We start from the raw sequence: 17,470 nt of genomic DNA on the forward strand, positions 1-17,470 counted from the left end.
ATTCCATGGCTTGGATTAACCATGAATGCTGGACAGCGCAGGCTGGGGTTTCACACACAGTCATGTCATATTGATATGGTGTAAGGATCACACAAGAGACTATCCAGTTGCAGCAACTGTCCCAACAGTGCAGTATTACAAAAATACAGGCCTTAACCAGTGGAAGCAGTTTGCCTCTCTGCCTACCCCAGACTATGCCTGCTTAAGTCTTCCCCAGACAAAGAGTTCCAGCCCCACTGCTGCTGAATCAATTCAGTGACTGTTTCAAGAAATGTGATGTTGAAGACCAGCACTGCGCCTAAGGAGCATCACACGGTGAAAAGGGGCTGGATAGAAGGGAGATTAGTCTTCTGTGCAGTTTTGAATACTTGCTGCTATGTCCACATTCTTCCCTCCTATGCTGCAATATACATCTTCCTTATGCAGGCTGTGGAGCACATTGTTCATAGTATCAACAAACTCTTTGAGAAATGAAAGCTTTATGACTTAAGTTTTGAGTGGGTTAAGTTTGTTAAGCCTCACAATTTGTCTGTTTCAGAGAATTTAGGAACACTTGCTCAGTAAAATGCCAAGGACAGTTTTGCTGCTGAAACTTACAAATCAGTAGACTGAGATCTGATAAAGTAGAACTGGGGAGTTTTAGTTGTACAAAAGACTTTGCTAAGGGATTTTGCTTTAATCATGAAAGACAATCATTGCAGTGCTAACTAAATGTCCCTTAATGCTTAGGGAAGAGCAATACTTTCTTGACCTGTTTGTTCTTTCTATTAATATATTCCTGTGTGGTTATTTTATCACTTACCTGACATGTTTAAACAGGGATTTCAAAGCCCAGTTTAATTAAGAATACTATTTCATGCACCCTTTCTTGCAGTGGGTTCTGTGGAAGTCAGCAAAATTTACTTTGTAGTAAACAGACATAAAATTAGGCTGCAACCTCATTGCTTGGGAGGATAATGGAATGGGGAGAACATCAGCAAGTCATACTTGGAAATGGAAAAAAAGATAATATTGTTTCACACACGAATCAGTTTAGGTGAATGTTAAGATGCCAAATGCCAATACATGAGATTTTGAAATGGGAACAATTGAACAGGTAGCTTGGAAATTTACGTGAAGCACTCAGAAGACTCTGACAGTTGCACCACAGAGAGAATTTTGGTACATGCAGCTTCTCATGCAGGGGTGAAAGAAGTGAAAAGGGCTGAAAGCTATGGGGATATTCCTGTTCACATCTTCTGAAATATCAGCCTTTGTATCAATCTGCTGGAAACACAGGGGATGTACTTAAATATTCCCAGTGTGCTGCTTGGATTAACACTGCAGTCAACATTTTCTTCCCTTGCCCGGGGAACTGTTCTATCAATACTCTTCCCCCAGAGGTCCTGAATCTCTATCTATCAGTTTAGTAGTCTCCGAGATCTGTTATAGCTACGACTGATAATTATTAATAGCATTCAGTGAGCAATTTCTTATGACAAGCTAGCCCTTGGCTCAAGTCTACTACAGCAGGTGCAAAGCAAGGTGTGTTCTTGTTAGATTAAAAATAATAATTTAATGTTGCTTCATTCTTGTCGCTCTGAAACAGGAGCCTCCCATAATGAGGTTTTTGCTGCATGCATCATAACTGAGTTTTTGTATCTGTATTTGCATCCTGTCAGATCTCAGAAGCTAAGGAGGGTCAACCTTGGCAAGAATTTGGATGGGTGTCCTCCAAGGAGTACAAGGGTTAGGACATGGGGACAGGCAATGGCAGAGACCATCTAAACATCTCTTGCCTTGAAAACCCCACCAAGGGTTGCCATAAGTCAGATGTGACTTGATGGCCAAAACTACAACAGCAACAACAACCTTAAGTAACCAAGTCCATCCTGCTCACATAGTCACTTCACTGGGTTCCTTGGGAGGTTCCTTTTTGTTTTGCCTCCAGATCTAGAACTGGTTCACTCAGCTGCTAGAATTCTTCATATAATCCCATCACCCCAGCACATAACATTGTTTGAAAATGTAGCATGAATGAGGCTGAGCAAGTGGTGAGCTGGCAGTTATCATGGCTGTACTTTTCCTAGCAACCAACATAACAGAAAAGGGCCATTTGTTCCCAGTCTACACCTCAGTTTATGCTAATTTTCTTCCATGCGGCAATATGCACTCCACCAAGTGTAGAATCTTAGTGGTGCAAACCCAAGTAAAGAAGAAGGAAAAACTCAATGGCAGCAATGTTCTCCAGCAACTGCAGTTAAAAGGGGATCTTGAGACAGAGCTGCCTGAAGCTTTGAAAAATTGCTGCCAGTTAAGAGGAATTTGGATTTAAAGTCTACCTTTCTCTATGTAAGGAGTCTCAAAGTGGCTTACAAACTGCTTTCCCTTTGTCTTCCCACAAAAGGCACCTTGTGAGGGAGGTGGGGCTAAGAGAGTACAGAGAGAACTGTGACTAGCCTAAGGTCATCCAGCAGGGACATAAGTATAGATATTTTATGGGGTGGGTTCAGGGGAAGGGGTCACGCCCCCACACACCCCTGGGGGTGTGGCCATGCCTCCATAAGCCCCACCCCCAGCCTCAGTGCTTATAAAAGCAGCTCTCCAAGGTCAGGGACAGCAGACTCCCCTGCCCCCCCCCCCCACCGGCTGGGCTCCCAGCCGGCAGTCCCTTCTGCCCTCCCCTCCAGGCAGAAGAATAGCTAGGGAAAATGGAGCCCAGTGCAAAATCTGAGTGTTGTGCCCCCCCCCCCGGGCGGCTGCTGTGATGCTGAAATCCTCCCCCAAACAGCATCACTTTCAATGGCGTTTTAAACTAGGGAGCCCAGATTCTCCTTTTAAATCCACCTTAAAGGGAGAATCTGGGGTCCCAAGTTAAAACAACATTGAAAGTGATGCTGTTTGGGGGTGGATTCTCCCCCACCCTGAAACAGCATCACTTTCAATGTTTAAACTGTGGACCTCAGATTCTCCCTTTAAATCCATGCCGAAAATCATGGATTTAAAAGGAGAATCTGGGGAAATTTGGGGTTGCCTGCTTTCAGGGGTGCAATTGTTAAGCTAGTAGCACCAAAATTTCAGGGTATCTTTAGGAGGCTCCCCTAATGATACCACCCAGGTTTGGTGAAGTTTGGTTTAGGGGGTCCAAAGTTATGGACCTTCAAAAGTGTAGCCCCATCTCCTATTAGCTCCCATTAGAAACAATGGGGGATGGGGCACCCCCTTTGGGAGTCCATAACTTTGGACCCCCTGAACCAAACCTCACCAAACTTGGATGGTATCATCAGGAGAGTCTCTCAACAAATCCCTGAAATTCTGGTGCCACTAGCCTAAAAACTGCACTCCCTGCAGGCCAAAAACTGAAAAAACAGCCAATGAAAATGAGCACAGCTCTCTCCACATTCACAGTATAATGAGATGAACTTTCAAAACTGAGGTCTTACACAATCTGGATGGAGTTCTATAACATCTGTCTGATTGGCTGGGGCTGTGAACAGGCCAATGTCTACCAGAATAAGTTTACGATCAAAGTCAGAAGTTGCTCCTTCTAGACAGTTGTTCTCGTCTTTTAGATGAATGTACTGCTTAAGAACTACAGATCTTGTACTGAAAAGCCTTGATATTATAAGAGCCTGTAGCCTTCGGGGGTGGACGGTTTATCAAGTTGTTGTTGTTATTTATTATTATAGGAGCAGCAGTGGCGTAGTGGCTAAGAGCAGGTGCACTCTGATCTGGAGGAACTGGGTTTGATACCCGGCTCTGCCGCTTGAGTTGTGGAGGCTTATCTGGGGAATTCAGATTAGCCTGTACACTCCCACACACACCAGCTGGGTGACCTTGGGCTAGTCACAGCTTTTCATAGCTCTTTCAGCCCTACCCATCTCACAGGGTGTTTGTTGTGAGGTGGGAAGGGCAAGGAGATTGTAGGCCCCTTTGAGTCTCCTACAGGAGAGAAAGGGGGAATATAAATCCAAACTCTTCTTCTTCTCTATTATTATTATTATTATTGTTGTTGTTGTTGTTATTATATAAAGCTTCCATGTTTTTTGTACAATCAAAGAATTTATTTTGGAAGTGTGTAAGGTCACCAAAAGCCAGTGTGGTCTTGTGAATAAGGAACCAGAACCCCACTTGCACTATAGAAGCTTGCTGGGTGATCCTGAGCCAGTCATAGGCAGATTCTGCATGGGCCAAAAACAGCAGTGTGAAAACGGTATAAACCCTTTAAAACCATTGTCACACTGCTGTTTTTGGCCCATGTGGAATCCGCCATACACCCTCATTTCTGATCCTGCCTAGTATTTGGATGGGAGACCTCTAAGGAATACCAGTGGTTTGGCGCAGAGGCAAGTAATGGCAAACCACCTCTGAACATCTCTTGCCTTGAAAAACATATGGCATTGCTGTAAGTCAGTGTGTGTGACTTGATGGCAAAAATTAAAAGCATAATTGAAATGGCTAGTCCTACAATACGGCACTTCTGGAAGGGCTGAGGGGTAAAGAATATTTTGCTGACAACAAGCTGAGTGGCTGAGATCCATTTGGGCTCAGTTCTCCTCTGATCACAGGTATTTAAAGTCAGAATGAGACCAGAGCTATGAGCCAAAGAACTCTTAGCATTTGTCTTGCACCAACTGGCAAGCTGGATTCAGTAGAACTGAAGAAGGGGAGGAGAAGGAGGAGGAGTTTGGATTTATATCCCACTTTCTGTCCTGTAGGAGACTCAAAGGGGCTAACAATCTCCTTTCCTTTCCCCCCTCACAACAAACACCTTGTGAGGTAGGTGGGGCTGAGAGAGCTCAGAAGAACTGTGACTTGTCCAAGGTCACCCATCTGGTGTGTGTGGAAGTACACAGGCTAATCTGAATTCCCCAGATAAGCCCCCAAAGCTCAAGAAACAGAGCTGGGAATCAAACCCAGTTTCTCCAGATTAGAATACATCTGCTCTTAACCACTACACCACTGCTGATATTTTTAAACGGGTTTTTTTTAGTACAAGTGTATCTCTTCTGTAGTACTTAGATTTTAAAAAATACTGTTGCAAACTGCTCACTGTCCCTATGGGTAAAAAAGCAGTCAATAAATATTATTTTTAAAATCAGGACAACTGAATGCCATGCAGTGCAGCACAATGTGCATATATGAAGGAGAAAAAAATATAAAAGGATTTATAGATAATTAAAGATTCAGCCATAAGAAATACTTGTCACAGCATTTATTTAGAGCTTTACAGAGTTTTAAGTAATTATACATTACCTTACAACAACCCTATAAGGTAGACGGTTATTAGATTTGCAGAAGCGCTACTGAATCCTTTGAAATCACTGAATGGAAGTAACAAAAAGTGCAGTCAGGGTAAAAGAGACGCATAGCTAAGCCCCCTCCCCATGTTGAAAAAGGTGGAGCATAAATGCTGTCAACTAAATGATTTTGAAAAGCTATTTTGTCTCCAGATGGGGCTCCAATACTGGAAGTAATCCCAGTGAAAAGAAAAGCAGCTTTTAAAAATGGCTTGTGGCAGAAAAGTGCAGAGCGGGGATAGCTTCTCTTTCCACTTTCAAGCTGAGCTTTAAATGGCTGCCAGCCCTTCTTTCTAGGGAATCAGCAGGGGCTAGCCTAGCTTTTTTTTTTTATCACACCTTTATTATGTTTGTGTTACAAAGAGAGCTGAGGCTGAAGGCTATCTAGTGAGTCCATGGCTGAAGTAAAGCTTACACCAAGAAAATCCTGAATCCTAGCTCTCTTTTTTTCTTGGTATTTCTCATTGCCTTTAAGGTAGTCAACTTTCCTTTTATTTTTAGGTCAGGGAGCGGGAAACCTGCCTGCCTGCCAGTCTCAAAAACCGAACCCTTACTCATCCCTCCCAGTAGTAACTAAGGGGATTATTGCCAACCTCTTGTAAGCACCCCCGTAACGACCGTTTTACATAACCCCATGTCACCAGGATGGCACGGCAGCGATGCCTTTTGGCCACGAGGTGGCATGCTGTGCAAGTCACCACGCCACAAAACCCAGCTGGCAAGAAGCATTAGGGGACCCGTCTCCCACTCCGGAGAGATTAACTCGGCGCGTTTCCCTCTCTCCGGCAGTTCTAGTACTTAATTACATTTATTTCCGAATTACCAGGCAACCCACCCCCAGATGTGCAGTTTAAAGGTGATGCGCGCCCGCCTGGCTCTTCATATTCTGCACAGCACATCATGTGATATTGCATGAGGTGGAGTTCAGCTTTCAGGGGGACGCCTCTCTCTCAGTCTCCCAGGGCTGTGGTGGGCAAATGCCAACCGATCTGCCTGCTTCCCCCCTTCAGCGACCTGCCCGCCCGCTTCAGCCTCGATTATGCTTTCAAGAACAGCAACAAAGCGATATCCAGGTGAGAATCTGTGGCGCTTGTTTTCCGCTTAATTTGGAGAAAAGATCTCTGCACGTTCATTGCATGGTAAAGGCTGCCAAATTGCTAGCGAGGAGCATGCCCGAAATCTAGCACGTGCAGCCCCGGGTTTCGTAAGTCCGGGGAGAAGAAGCCTCGACAGCAGTTTTTCGAGGGGGTTTTAGCCAGCGGCGGTCGCGGCAGTTTCACACCTTTGAATAGACTGAAACTTTTGAACAAACCCTCGGGGGAATGGGAGCAGGCGTGCATGGCCTTGAACGTGCCTCTCCCTTTCTGACCCGGCGCGGTTTCGCGGCTCTTCTTCGGAGACCCACCGCAACCAAGGCCGACGGAGTTTGGTGGGATGGCTCGTCCGTACGATCCGCTTCTCCCATCTGAGAGCAACGGAGCCGTGCGGAAGAGGCTGGTGCGGAGAGAAAAGAGGTCAGGTCCACCGTCGATACCCGCGCTGGCGAAGGGACAGGTCGGGTCCCGTTTTGTTTTGTTTTTTTGTCCGCTGGAAGGAAGCCCACAAATCCGGCACTTTCCTTCGGGAGCCGCCTCCGCTCCCTCCCGCTGACCCTGAACCAAAGGCTTTGGGCGGCGAGGACCACCTCGTCCCCGGGGTTAAGGTGTGTTCCCCGCTTTGGGAGCAGCGTGTTTCCTCGAGGTCTCCGTCCCCAAGGGAGGTTCCCACGTGGCCCCCGACCTGGCGAGTCCCCCGCGCGGATGTGCAGAAGAGGTGGGACTTGCAGGGAAAGGGGAGGAGTGGGGCCCTGGCGCAATGGGGAAGGGAGGCCCGTCCCACCCGCTGGGGTATTTGCTCGGCAGCTTTAGGCTCCGGCAGTCAGCCTGACACCGGCCAGGTCGGGCGCGCTTGTGTTGCACGGAGTGGGGATGAGGGATTGTAGGGGGAAGACCGGCCAGAGCAGACGGCACCAGGTGAACTGCGAGCCACCAACGACGGCGCTCCGCAGGAGGTCAAATCCGCCTATTCGGCTACCAGCTGCCCTGCAACGTGGCCGCAAGTTGCTGAATCTGGCAAAGCCAGCGTATGCACGTGCGTTCGGAAGCAAGTCCCGCTTTATTCAATGGGCTTCCTTGCAGGTAAATGGGCCTTAGCAGCTCGAGATTTCACACCCCACCCCAGAGAACTACACCGCTAGGTAAGCGCCGTCCATTTGACGGTTTGTTCCCACCGCGTTCGGGGCGCTTCCTCTGGCTTGAGTGGGCACCGATCTTACCTGTAGGCCATGGTATCTCCTTGACAAAGACCTCCTGTTGTAATGCAATGAAAGAAAAGGAAGCCCTGGAGGTGCCTGCTTCTAAGGAACGGTATGTCGTTTGGTAGCTGCGCAGTCCAAGCTTGCACTTGCTTGCTCGGAAGTCAAGGAGCCCCGAGGGGCTTATGTGTGCCTAGGACTGTAGCCTTGGCCGCCATTGCAGGCGTGCTAGCTTGACAGCTTTAGGAATCGGGGCTTGACGCCCCCACACCTCCTTGCGCCTTCAAACCAAGCCGAATCGTGATCTGCCCAGGCTGCTGCGTTTGAGACTGGAATGGAAAAGCGGTGGTTGTAACCAGCGCTCGTGGTCAAGACTAGTCCCTTCCAGAAATGGCGCTGTCCCCTGTGGGTTTCCTAAGCCTGGTCATCTGGGCCTGGCTGGAGGGCCTTGGGGGGTTGGGTGAGGGGAATTCATAAATGTGGTCCAGTAGGCAGAAGGACAGAATGGGAACACACGTCTGCAATATAGACAGACAAGCCCTGTTACTCTTTGGTTAAGCAGCCATAAAGTGCCATGCCAAGCAAGCCTATCCTCCTGAAGCTTATTCACAGGGGCTTGGTCCCAGCAAAGTGGATTGAGGATTGCACTTTATATCCCTGCAAAATGAGAGGCTGTGGAGGCTGGCCATCTCTCAAAGAACACCTTCCTGAACTCCTGAGCCACAGAGGAGGCATTTATTGATTGAAAAGTCACACATGCTCAGACACCCTCTTTTCTCTTCCAGGACAAAACCAGGGTAGTCCTTGGTTCTAAGAACATACTGTGCAAGGAAAGTCTTCTACTGTGTAGGAGAGGGAGAAGGAGCCTAGTTTATTATCTTTGTATTCCTTACTAAACAACCCATACTCTCCCAGCCATAGACTCACCCTGCAAGAAATGCAAGTCAACCCCTAAAGAATTTTGTTTTTCTGTTGGAGTGAAGTGTGTGCATCAGAGCCCAGAGCTATTTCTAGGGCAGCTATCCAGCTGCAAAAACCACGGGAACAAGTTTCAGGTGTGTGCTGGTTAGAAGCAAGTACTCCTGTGGAAAAGGAACACCTCTGGTGCTAATAAACTAACGGAAGCAGGAAAATTCCAGACACTACTTTACCTCTGGCAGGTTGAAGCAAATGCGGGCCCCATTATGGCTGAATTGTTTTGCATTGGCTCTCCACCCCCCCGCCCCGTTCAGCCTCATCATAAACTGTATTTAGCATAAAAAGAAATTGTGGTTTTTTTGAAGTCTGTGGATATACTGATGGCTCTCTTTAAAAAATCCTTTTAATTTTCCCTTCTTTCCTTTTCGTGCCTCTTTCAGTAAGGTTGCCCTTTCTCTGCTAGACGTCAATCCTGACTGAAGCTAATGCTATCGAGAGTCCTCATTTGACTTTAGCAACAGTACTGTCCCTTCATATTAATTAGGAAAGAGTTTGCTTGCAGGAAGCAACCTTCGGAAAAACTTCGCTCTGATGTGTCTTTGCTTGGCTTTTAGATCGTTAAAAAGTTTTGCCCAAAAGAGAATCCATGGCAGAAAAGGGATAAGGAGGTTTTAAAAGAAGTAGTGAGAGGGAATCACCAGTTGCAATAAAAACAGAAGTTTAATTCAGTCTTTAGTTGCAGTTGTATCTCCACAAATCAGTTAATTTTCTTAATACAGGCCTGCACAGTCACCTGTGTACATGTTATAGAATGCTCAGCTTGAATCTGGGGTCCTCACCTAGTGTGTGTAAATAGTTGCAGGTTCTCCTCAGTTCCCATATGCACGGCGCCAAATTCAGATCACAACTGTGGCATGCTCAGAAAAAGAGCTTCAGCCTCCCCCTCCCATGCATGCTGTTTTCCTGAGCTGAAATGGTCCAGGGACATGCTATTTTGTCAATTTGGGAAACTCATATGTTAATGTGAATTCCCCGTGAAGGTCCCTGTTTCATGATTCCAATCCAAATTAGGCAATGTATGTATGGGACATGAAGGGGACTCTGAAATCCTATCCGACTGTCATGGTAGGGACCCTAGCCTGCGTACTCCATAACATATGAATTAACAAACACTGGCCAAAAGTTGTTTTATCAGCTAAGTTTTGCCACTACTTCCTCATCTTCCAGAGATTTAACAATGTCCTTGTAGGGCAACATTCGTAGCTGGTTTTTTAAAATTCAACTTGGCAGGTCCAAAGTAGCCTCCCCCGGCTACATCAAGCATTGGACTAGACATGAGTCTAACTCAGGGACTGAAAGCAGAGTGCAAGTTAAGCAACACTTTTTGCCCCAAATATGCCACCTCTGAGTTGTTACAGCAGAGGCAGTGACTGAGAAAATGGCCTCAAAGATGGCACAACTGTGCATATTTCCAGAAAATTTTTTTGCTATCTTTTCTGAAATGATCCTGCATTTTCTCTAGCAAGTCTTCCCCTCAGGTGCTGAGGGAAATCACCTCCAAAATGGCACTGGGCATGTATGTTACATCCAGGTTCCTTGAGTGGGTCTTATTAGGCGGTACTATCTCAGACACATTTCTCTAGTTTTCCAGTATGGTGTAGTGATTAAGAGTGGTGGATTCTAATTTGGAGAACCAGGTTTGATTCTTCACTCCTCCACATAAGTGGCAGTCTCTAATATGGTGAATCTAGCTCTTCCACATGAAGCCTGCTGTGTGACCTTGAACCAGTCACAGTTCTCTCACAACTCTCTCTGGTGTACATTGTGGGGAGAGGATTGAAAACTTCTTGAGACTCCTTAAAATGTAGAGAAAAGCAGGGTATAAACACCAACCTTCTTGTTCCTTCTCCTTCAGGAACAGATGACTAGCAAGTAAATCCTAAACAGAGTTACGCCATCCCAAGCTCACCAGTGCACTCGCCCATTGTAGGAAAGACAAAATGGCAGAATTATTAAGGCCTGAATAAATAACTCATCAGCAATGCAAAAAATTTTGGTCACTAAGCTTGCTATGTAAGAGCAGCAGTGACGTAGTGGTTAAGAGGAGGTGTATTTTAATCTGGAGGAACTGGGTTTAATTCCCTGCTCTGCCGCTTGAGCTGTGGAGGCTTATCTGGGGAATTCAGATTAGCCTGTGTACTCCAACACATGCCAGGTGGGTGACCTTGGGCTAGTCACAGTTCTTCTGAACTCTCTCCGGTGAGGGGGGAAGGGAAAAGAGATTGTAAGCTCCTTTGAGTCTCCTACAGGAGAGAAAGGGGGGATATAAATCCAAACTACTCCTCCTCCTCCTTCTTCCTAGGGGTCTGCAACCTGTGGCTCCGGAGCCGCATGCGGCTCTTTCAGCCTTATACTGCGACTCTGTGTAGCCTGGAGGTCAGAGGGTAGCATGGGCATGTCCCTCCAGGAAAGGTGAGTGGAGGGGCCAAACTGGAGGCGGATCTGTGCGGAGCCGCCTCTCTGGCTCGGTAGATCTTCGGGGCTGTGGAAAACAGGTCCAATTGGCTCTTTGGGTGGTAAAGGTTGCTGACTCCTGTCCTACTTGATGAAGAATTCTGTGAAACATAAATGTTTGCCGACTTTACATCCTTCTGAGCGAGTTCAACAAAATGCATTACATTACTTTGGGGGTATTCCTGTAACCTAATTATTGTGTTGATAAGCCAGTTCAAGAGAACTGCTGAATTTTGACGTGTTTATGATTACATGTGGCAAGTCTCTTTTCGTATTTGATCCTACGGTGAAGAATGTCATGATGTAAGGACAGAAGCTAGGCAGCTGTTGTACATAATTTAAAATTTTTTGTTTATTTTTAATGAGATAAAAGTAAGAAGCAGCAGTAAATTGAGATCTGAAAAATGTATGTTATTAACTATTAACTAGTATTCTGTGTCTTCATGGAAAAGAATTTTTATAAGCAATAAGCAACACAGTTTCTTGTTTGTACCTTTTCAATGAACAAAACACACACAAAAACATAATTCCAGATGGGCAACTACGTTAATTTAAAGCAGCAATATACCTAACAACTAGTTAAAAACATTCAAACCTATTTGGTTCCCCCGAAGCCTAGAAACTGACAGCTTTATCCTGTGTGTTAAATAATTAACTACAACTGAGATTAGCAGGGTTTACTCCCAAGGAATTTTGCACAAGATTGCAATCTAAATGTTTTTATGTATGGTGTGGCACTCAAGATACTACTAGATCAGTCATACCACAACAAAGCTTTCTGTGATCTGATTGCAGAATCATAAGATGACATCTTGATCATGTTTTTTGAATTCTGTAACATGAGCACAAAACACTTTGCCAACAATTGGGCAGACCTCTCACAGAGCTCTTGTCTGCCTGTTTGGTAAGTGGCTGTTTCTTTATGGACTGATTCTCCATTTGATTTCTTTGACACCTGGTCCTCTTAAGCCAAATTGCCTCACCATTTCAACAGTGAGTGGCAGGGATGCTTTTACTATTGTCTGCACTGTGCTGTTTCTGAATGAATAACAGCCTTCTAGCTCCAATTGATTTAGGAGATTGTAATTCTGCTAAGGATAGCACTGTGTTTTCAATTTGCCAGGAAAGTGGCACTTGTACTGTTTTGTTGATTTTAGCAAAATATTTGGTTAGATCATTAGAATCTGTCTGCTATTAGGTTTTTGTATGGGAGCGAAGACAGCATGGTGTAGCACAGTGTCAGTACTTGCAAGGGAGAACACCAAAGAAGACTCTGCAGAGGAAGGTGGTGGCTAGCTTCGGAAGTCCCTTGCTGGGGTCACCCTAAGTTGCTGTGGCTTGATAACACTTTAACCACACATACGATCTTGTATATGCTCCGTTTATTTTATATCATGCTGATGTCTGATTTCCAGATTGTGTCATAAGGACTTATGTGAGTATTGTTAGAACAGCATAAGAAAACTCTGTATTTCATTCCCAGCTCATGTGCAACTCTGTTTCATTTGCAATGCCAGATCCCATCTGCCATGCTAAACTGTACTAAAGATCTAATCCTGTGTCCTTTCTTGGGCTAAACCAGGGATGTAGGGAAGGGGGAAGAAGAAGAAGAAGAGTTTGGATTTATATCCCCCCTTTCTCTCCTGCAGGAGACTCAAAGGGGTTTACAATCTCCTTGCCCTTCCCCCCCTCACAACAAACACCCTGTGAGGTAGGTGGGGCTGAGAGAGCTCCGAGAAGCTGTGACTAGCCCAAGGTCACCCAGCTGGTGTGTGTGGGAGTGTACAGGCTAATCTGAATTCCCCAGATAAGCCTCCACAGCTCAGGCGGCAGAGCTGGGAATCAAACCCGGTTCCTCCAGATTAGATACATGAGCTCTCAACCTCCTACGCCACTGCTGCTCTTTGGTTCAAACCCCTCCCATTATATGTCAAGCTTGCTTGAAACAATGCATGGAATGGAACAGCTGGAAAGCCCTCAGTCACCGAACCCACCCCATAAAAAATCTATACCTACTTCACTGCTTAGGGTCTTATCTAAGTAACTAGCAGGGCCCAGCCATGCGTTGCTGTGGCAATTGTCCTTCTCATCGCAGTCCGCACCCACACAGATGTCCATGCATGTCCAATGATCCGCAGCATAGCCTTTTGGGGTGGTCAAATGGAATCCCTCTTTCCCTTTTCAATGCACATTGTTATATGGTGGTGTGTTGTTTATTTAGTATAAGGTAACCCTTTCCATTCCACAATGGAACTGTCCAGAGTGCGAATCCCACTGTCCATGAGGCTGGTTGACACACACAGTCCTGGCTTGGGGAAGGCAGAACTGGGGCAAGGAGGCTCTCCCAGTCAGGCAGCAGAGGCAGGGTGGTGAGGTGCTCAGATCAAGGCCAGCTCCCTGGGTTCTTAAAGAGCCATGTGCAAAAGAAGCGGAGCCAGTAGTGTTGGTTCACCCCCACCACACAGATTTTCTTAGAAAAAAAAGGCAAACTCCAGCTTGCTTTTAGTAAAAGAGAGCTATGGCGAATATGGGTGAGGAAGTGGGTAAGTGGTGTTTGGATGTGAGGGAGGGCAGAGTGAGGTGTGTGAGGATGAGCTGGATGTGTGTTGTGTGGTAGCAGTGGATGAGGCACAGAGAGTGAAAGTTATCTGCGTGTGAGGGGGGAACCCCACCTGACATTTCACATGGCAAAGTGTGTACGTGTTTCACTTCCACTTGTATTACCTAACAGTGTTACCTATTTACTGTTTGCAATGCTCATCTCTGCCCATCTGCACGAACATTCTAAGCCCTCAGACCAACCCCTCAGGCCACAGACAGGCTGCACAAACATTCTAAGGGTGACAGTTAAACACAGCCAGCTTCATGGCCTGATGCGCCAGGAAAAATACTTTTTACCTGTCTCAGGTATGGACTTTCGGCGATTTGAAGGTCTGATTACCTGCCCACAACAGGAGGAACGTCATGTGAAAATTTGGGGGCGATCCGTCCAGCCGTTTCGGCGTTAGGGCGTGACTAACAAAGTCACTGTTAGTTTTTTATATATGTAGAAGATTGTTCTCAAGTTCTTGGACTTTATAAGAAGTGAGTTTGCTTATATGCCTGCGGCCCAGTCTAAAACCTCTTGCTAGCTTTGTGTATAGTGTGTTATATTTAAATAGTGTACAGATGTAAAACTTTTCTCTGGAGGCTTTATAAAAAACAAAATGTGTCATGAGAATAGTTTAAATCTCATCAATACTCCCTCTGTGTAAGAGCTAGGAGGTGAGATCTGATGCCCTGAGTATCCCTAGTATTTTTGGTTCTTGTATCTGCCATACATTTTAATGCATTGATAGGAATCTGTGTCACAGAAATCCTTCCATAGTTGAGAATGGCATAACAAAAGGAAGCAAAACTCTGAAGGCTATGATTAAGAAAGTCCCCTGAGTTTAACACCAGAAAATGCCTTCTGCCATGGCTTAACAGACAAAGAAATGAATGTGTGCCTTTTTTTTTTTGCCTTTGCAGACTGTTGAAGCCTACCAACGGCATGAATGTTTCTGTAGTAGCTTTGGCTGGGAGCCTGTTGTTTGTGTAATGAGAAAAATCTGACCTCTTGAATGCGCTTCTGAGAAATCCATTGCAGTTTCAAACTATAGCTCAGCGTGGTCCGTGAGTGAAAATAACCCACCATGAATAAATCATTTCTCTTTTTGACTGGAAACTATTCCATTCAGAATGCCTCAGAAGGGACTTCCAGACTCTCACACTTTGTGGATGAAGACTGTCATGTACCATTGGCAATGGTGTTCACCTTGGCCCTGGCTTATGGAGCTGTTATCCTCCTTGGCATTTCTGGAAACCTGGCCTTGATCATAATCATCTTAAAACAGAAGGAGATGCGCAATGTCACTAACATCCTTATAGTCAACCTGTCCTTTTCGGACCTGCTCATTACCATCATGTGTCTTCCCTTCACATTTGTATACACTTTAATGGACCACTGGGTTTTTGGGCAGGCTATGTGCAAGCTGAACTCTTATGTGCAGTGCGCATCCATCACAGTCTCTGTTTTCTCTTTGGTCCTCATCGCTGTTGAGCGCCATCAACTGATTATCAACCCCCGTGGCTGGAGACCAAACAACAGACATGCATACATAGGGATTGCTGCCATCTGGATTACTGCACTGGCTTCATCTTTGCCTTTCTTGCTATATTACGAACTAACTGATGAACCGTTCAACAATATTACCCTATACAAGGGCAAATATGTGTGCATGGATTCATTTCCTTCAGAGACAATCCGGCTGTCATATACCACAGCTCTCCTGATCATACAGTACTTAGGACCTCTTTGTTTTATATTTATTTGCTACTTAAAGGTAAGTGAGAATTAGTTTGTGATTTTTTGCCTTCTCTGATTTGTCTTTTTTTCTTTCCAAAGGAAGTATCGGGAGGTGACACAGTGCGAAGGCATACTGTTATTCAAATTTTTTTTTGTTTCCCCACAGATATACATACGCCTAAAAAGAAGGAACAATATGATGGACAAGATGAGAGACAATAAATACCGATCCACTGAAACTAAAAGGATCAATATCATGCTTATGTCTATTGTGGTTGCTTTTGCAGTCTGCTGGCTGCCTCTGACCATTTTTAACACAGTCTTTGATTGGAATCATGAAATTCTACCTGGTGCAACGTGCAGCCATAACTTGTTGTTTTTAATCTGTCACCTCACAGCAATGATCTCAACCTGTGTGAACCCAATTTTTTACGGGTTCCTCAACAAAAACTTCCAAAGGGACTTGCAGGTTTTATTTCGTTTCTGCGATTTTAACATTAGGGATGATGATTATGAGACGATAGCAATGTCCACAATGCACACAGACATTTCAAAAACCTCGTTGAAGCAATCCAGCCCCATTGCCTTTAAAAAAGTAAGTGACAATGACGATGAAAAAATAGAATTAAACTGCCCAAATCCCTGACATGGGTGAGTTCAAAAGACATTGACAATCTTATAAAGAAACAAATTTCTTTCTTGCTTTTTCCCCCTGGAAAGAACTATAAAATCAACTGTCATATAGTTGTTTTTCTTTCTTTCTTTCTTTCTTTTGCTGCTGGTAAAAACCAGAACAATTTAATTTATAACATAAAGAATGTTGGATTACCTTCTACTTGAAGTTTCCATCAAGTGATTTTCAGTCTGCTGGCTTGCACTTTGATACATTTCTGCACTAAGATCTATTCTGTATTTATTTCAAAGGATGCTCTGTCGTTGGAACCTAGGGAGGAAAAAAAGATTCCTTAATGCTTCACCAAATCCTGCAATATGAAGTCTTTTCCTGTACGGAATTAGGTCGTCGTGATCTGGCCAGCTGTTTTTGTGTTGAAAAAATGCTATGTGCTAGAAGCAACAGATTGTGTAGAAAGCATTACTGAGAAGCGTACAGATTAAACAAAAACAAATGGCCATGTAGATATACATTATTTAAAGGTATAAATAATATAGGACATAGAACATTGGGATAAAAATAAAACAAATGAAAAATTCTGGACATAGTCCAGCTGATTTTCAGCACTAAAGCTGGATGCCTAGGAACACGTATAAAGAGGTAAATTGCACTAAATTCAGTGGAACTAATTTCTGAAATCAGCATGGTTGGGATCACACTGCATGCAATATGGATTTTAGTGACATTGTTAAGCATATGCTTAATGTTTCCCATTTAATGAGAGTTGTCTTAAATTGCCTTCTAGGGCAGTGGACTTCAGTGGACTTGGAAGGGTGTATTTTTGGACTTGGAAGGGTGTATTTTAGCATTGCTAGTGTGTAACTTTGTCTGACATACCCTTTGAAACTAGTTATGTTACAGCAACTGTACTGACTGAGGTTATCTGCAAACATGTCCAATTGGCTTTTAGGATAGAAACTAAGTAAAACTCAACTGCAGTGATCATATCACAACACTAAAGTTGAATGAAATAAAACCAAAATATTATTTGATTGGCAAGTGGTGATGGAAAGTGCCGTCAAATCATAGCTGACATGGCAACCCTACAGGGTCATGTGGCAAGAGAGGTCAGAGGTGGTTTGCTTAGCTTGCTCCTGCCCAGGGTGTGGGCTTTCTGGAGGAATTGCTCTTTTGAGAGAACTCTTTGACTGGCTCCAAAAATTATTCACTTCAAAAGTCTTAATTTCTGAGATCCAACCCAGTGACTCCAGTTGGGGGCATTTCACTCATGTGAGAGCTCAAAAAATGGCCCGAGAACCTGTATCACATGACTGATATAACACATGGCAGGTCTGCATCATGTGATACATCATTTCAGTCCAATTTTGTAACCCTGGCCACCCATAGTGACAGATTAAGAAGGCAAGGAAGAACAGCAGTTTCTGAACCCTTGATTGCCACTTCTCGTCACAGGCAACCACTTCCTCCTTGCCAGCCATTATCCCTTATGTAGAGTTTATGGTAGC

General features: G+C 44.8%; 1 protein-coding gene across 5 annotated transcripts; it reads left to right on the forward strand.

Annotated features, from left to right (window-relative positions):
• Nucleotides 1–6,257: 6,257 nt before the first annotated feature.
• Nucleotides 6,258–16,615, forward strand: NPY1R (neuropeptide Y receptor Y1). 5 transcript variants are annotated; one of them, XM_048509360.1, is made up of 4 exons: nucleotides 7,216–7,456; nucleotides 14,515–15,368; nucleotides 15,498–15,926; nucleotides 16,256–16,615. In XM_048509360.1, the coding sequence occupies exons 2-4, from the start codon at nucleotides 14,679–14,681 to the stop codon at nucleotides 16,298–16,300; spliced, it is 1,164 nt and encodes a 387-aa protein (XP_048365317.1). In that variant the 5' UTR covers nucleotides 7,216–7,456; nucleotides 14,515–14,678; the 3' UTR covers nucleotides 16,301–16,615. The 5 variants fall into 5 exon arrangements, with proteins under 5 accessions (XP_048365313.1, XP_048365317.1, XP_048365312.1 ...); XM_048509356.1 differs by lacking the exon at nucleotides 7,216–7,456 and adding an exon at nucleotides 6,258–6,352 and having other exon boundaries at nucleotides 15,498–16,615; XM_048509355.1 differs by having other exon boundaries at nucleotides 7,217–7,456; nucleotides 15,498–16,615.
• The last annotated feature ends 855 nt before the right edge of the window (nucleotides 16,616–17,470 follow it).

The sequence above is a fragment of the Sphaerodactylus townsendi genome, linkage group LG10, assembly GCF_021028975.2.
Source record: "Sphaerodactylus townsendi isolate TG3544 linkage group LG10, MPM_Stown_v2.3, whole genome shotgun sequence".
In the NCBI taxonomy this organism is placed as follows: domain Eukaryota; kingdom Metazoa; phylum Chordata; class Lepidosauria; order Squamata; family Sphaerodactylidae; genus Sphaerodactylus; species Sphaerodactylus townsendi.

Bases quoted from the DNA above. Each gene is read 5' to 3' on its own strand.
- NPY1R (XM_048509356.1), top strand. From the start codon at position 14,679: ATGAATAAATCATTTCTCTTTTTGACTGGAAACTATTCCATTCAGAAT. The intron at 15,369-15,497 runs GTAAGTGAGAAT...GTTTCCCCACAG, and splicing joins TATTTATTTGCTACTTAAAG to ATATACATACGCCTAAAAAG.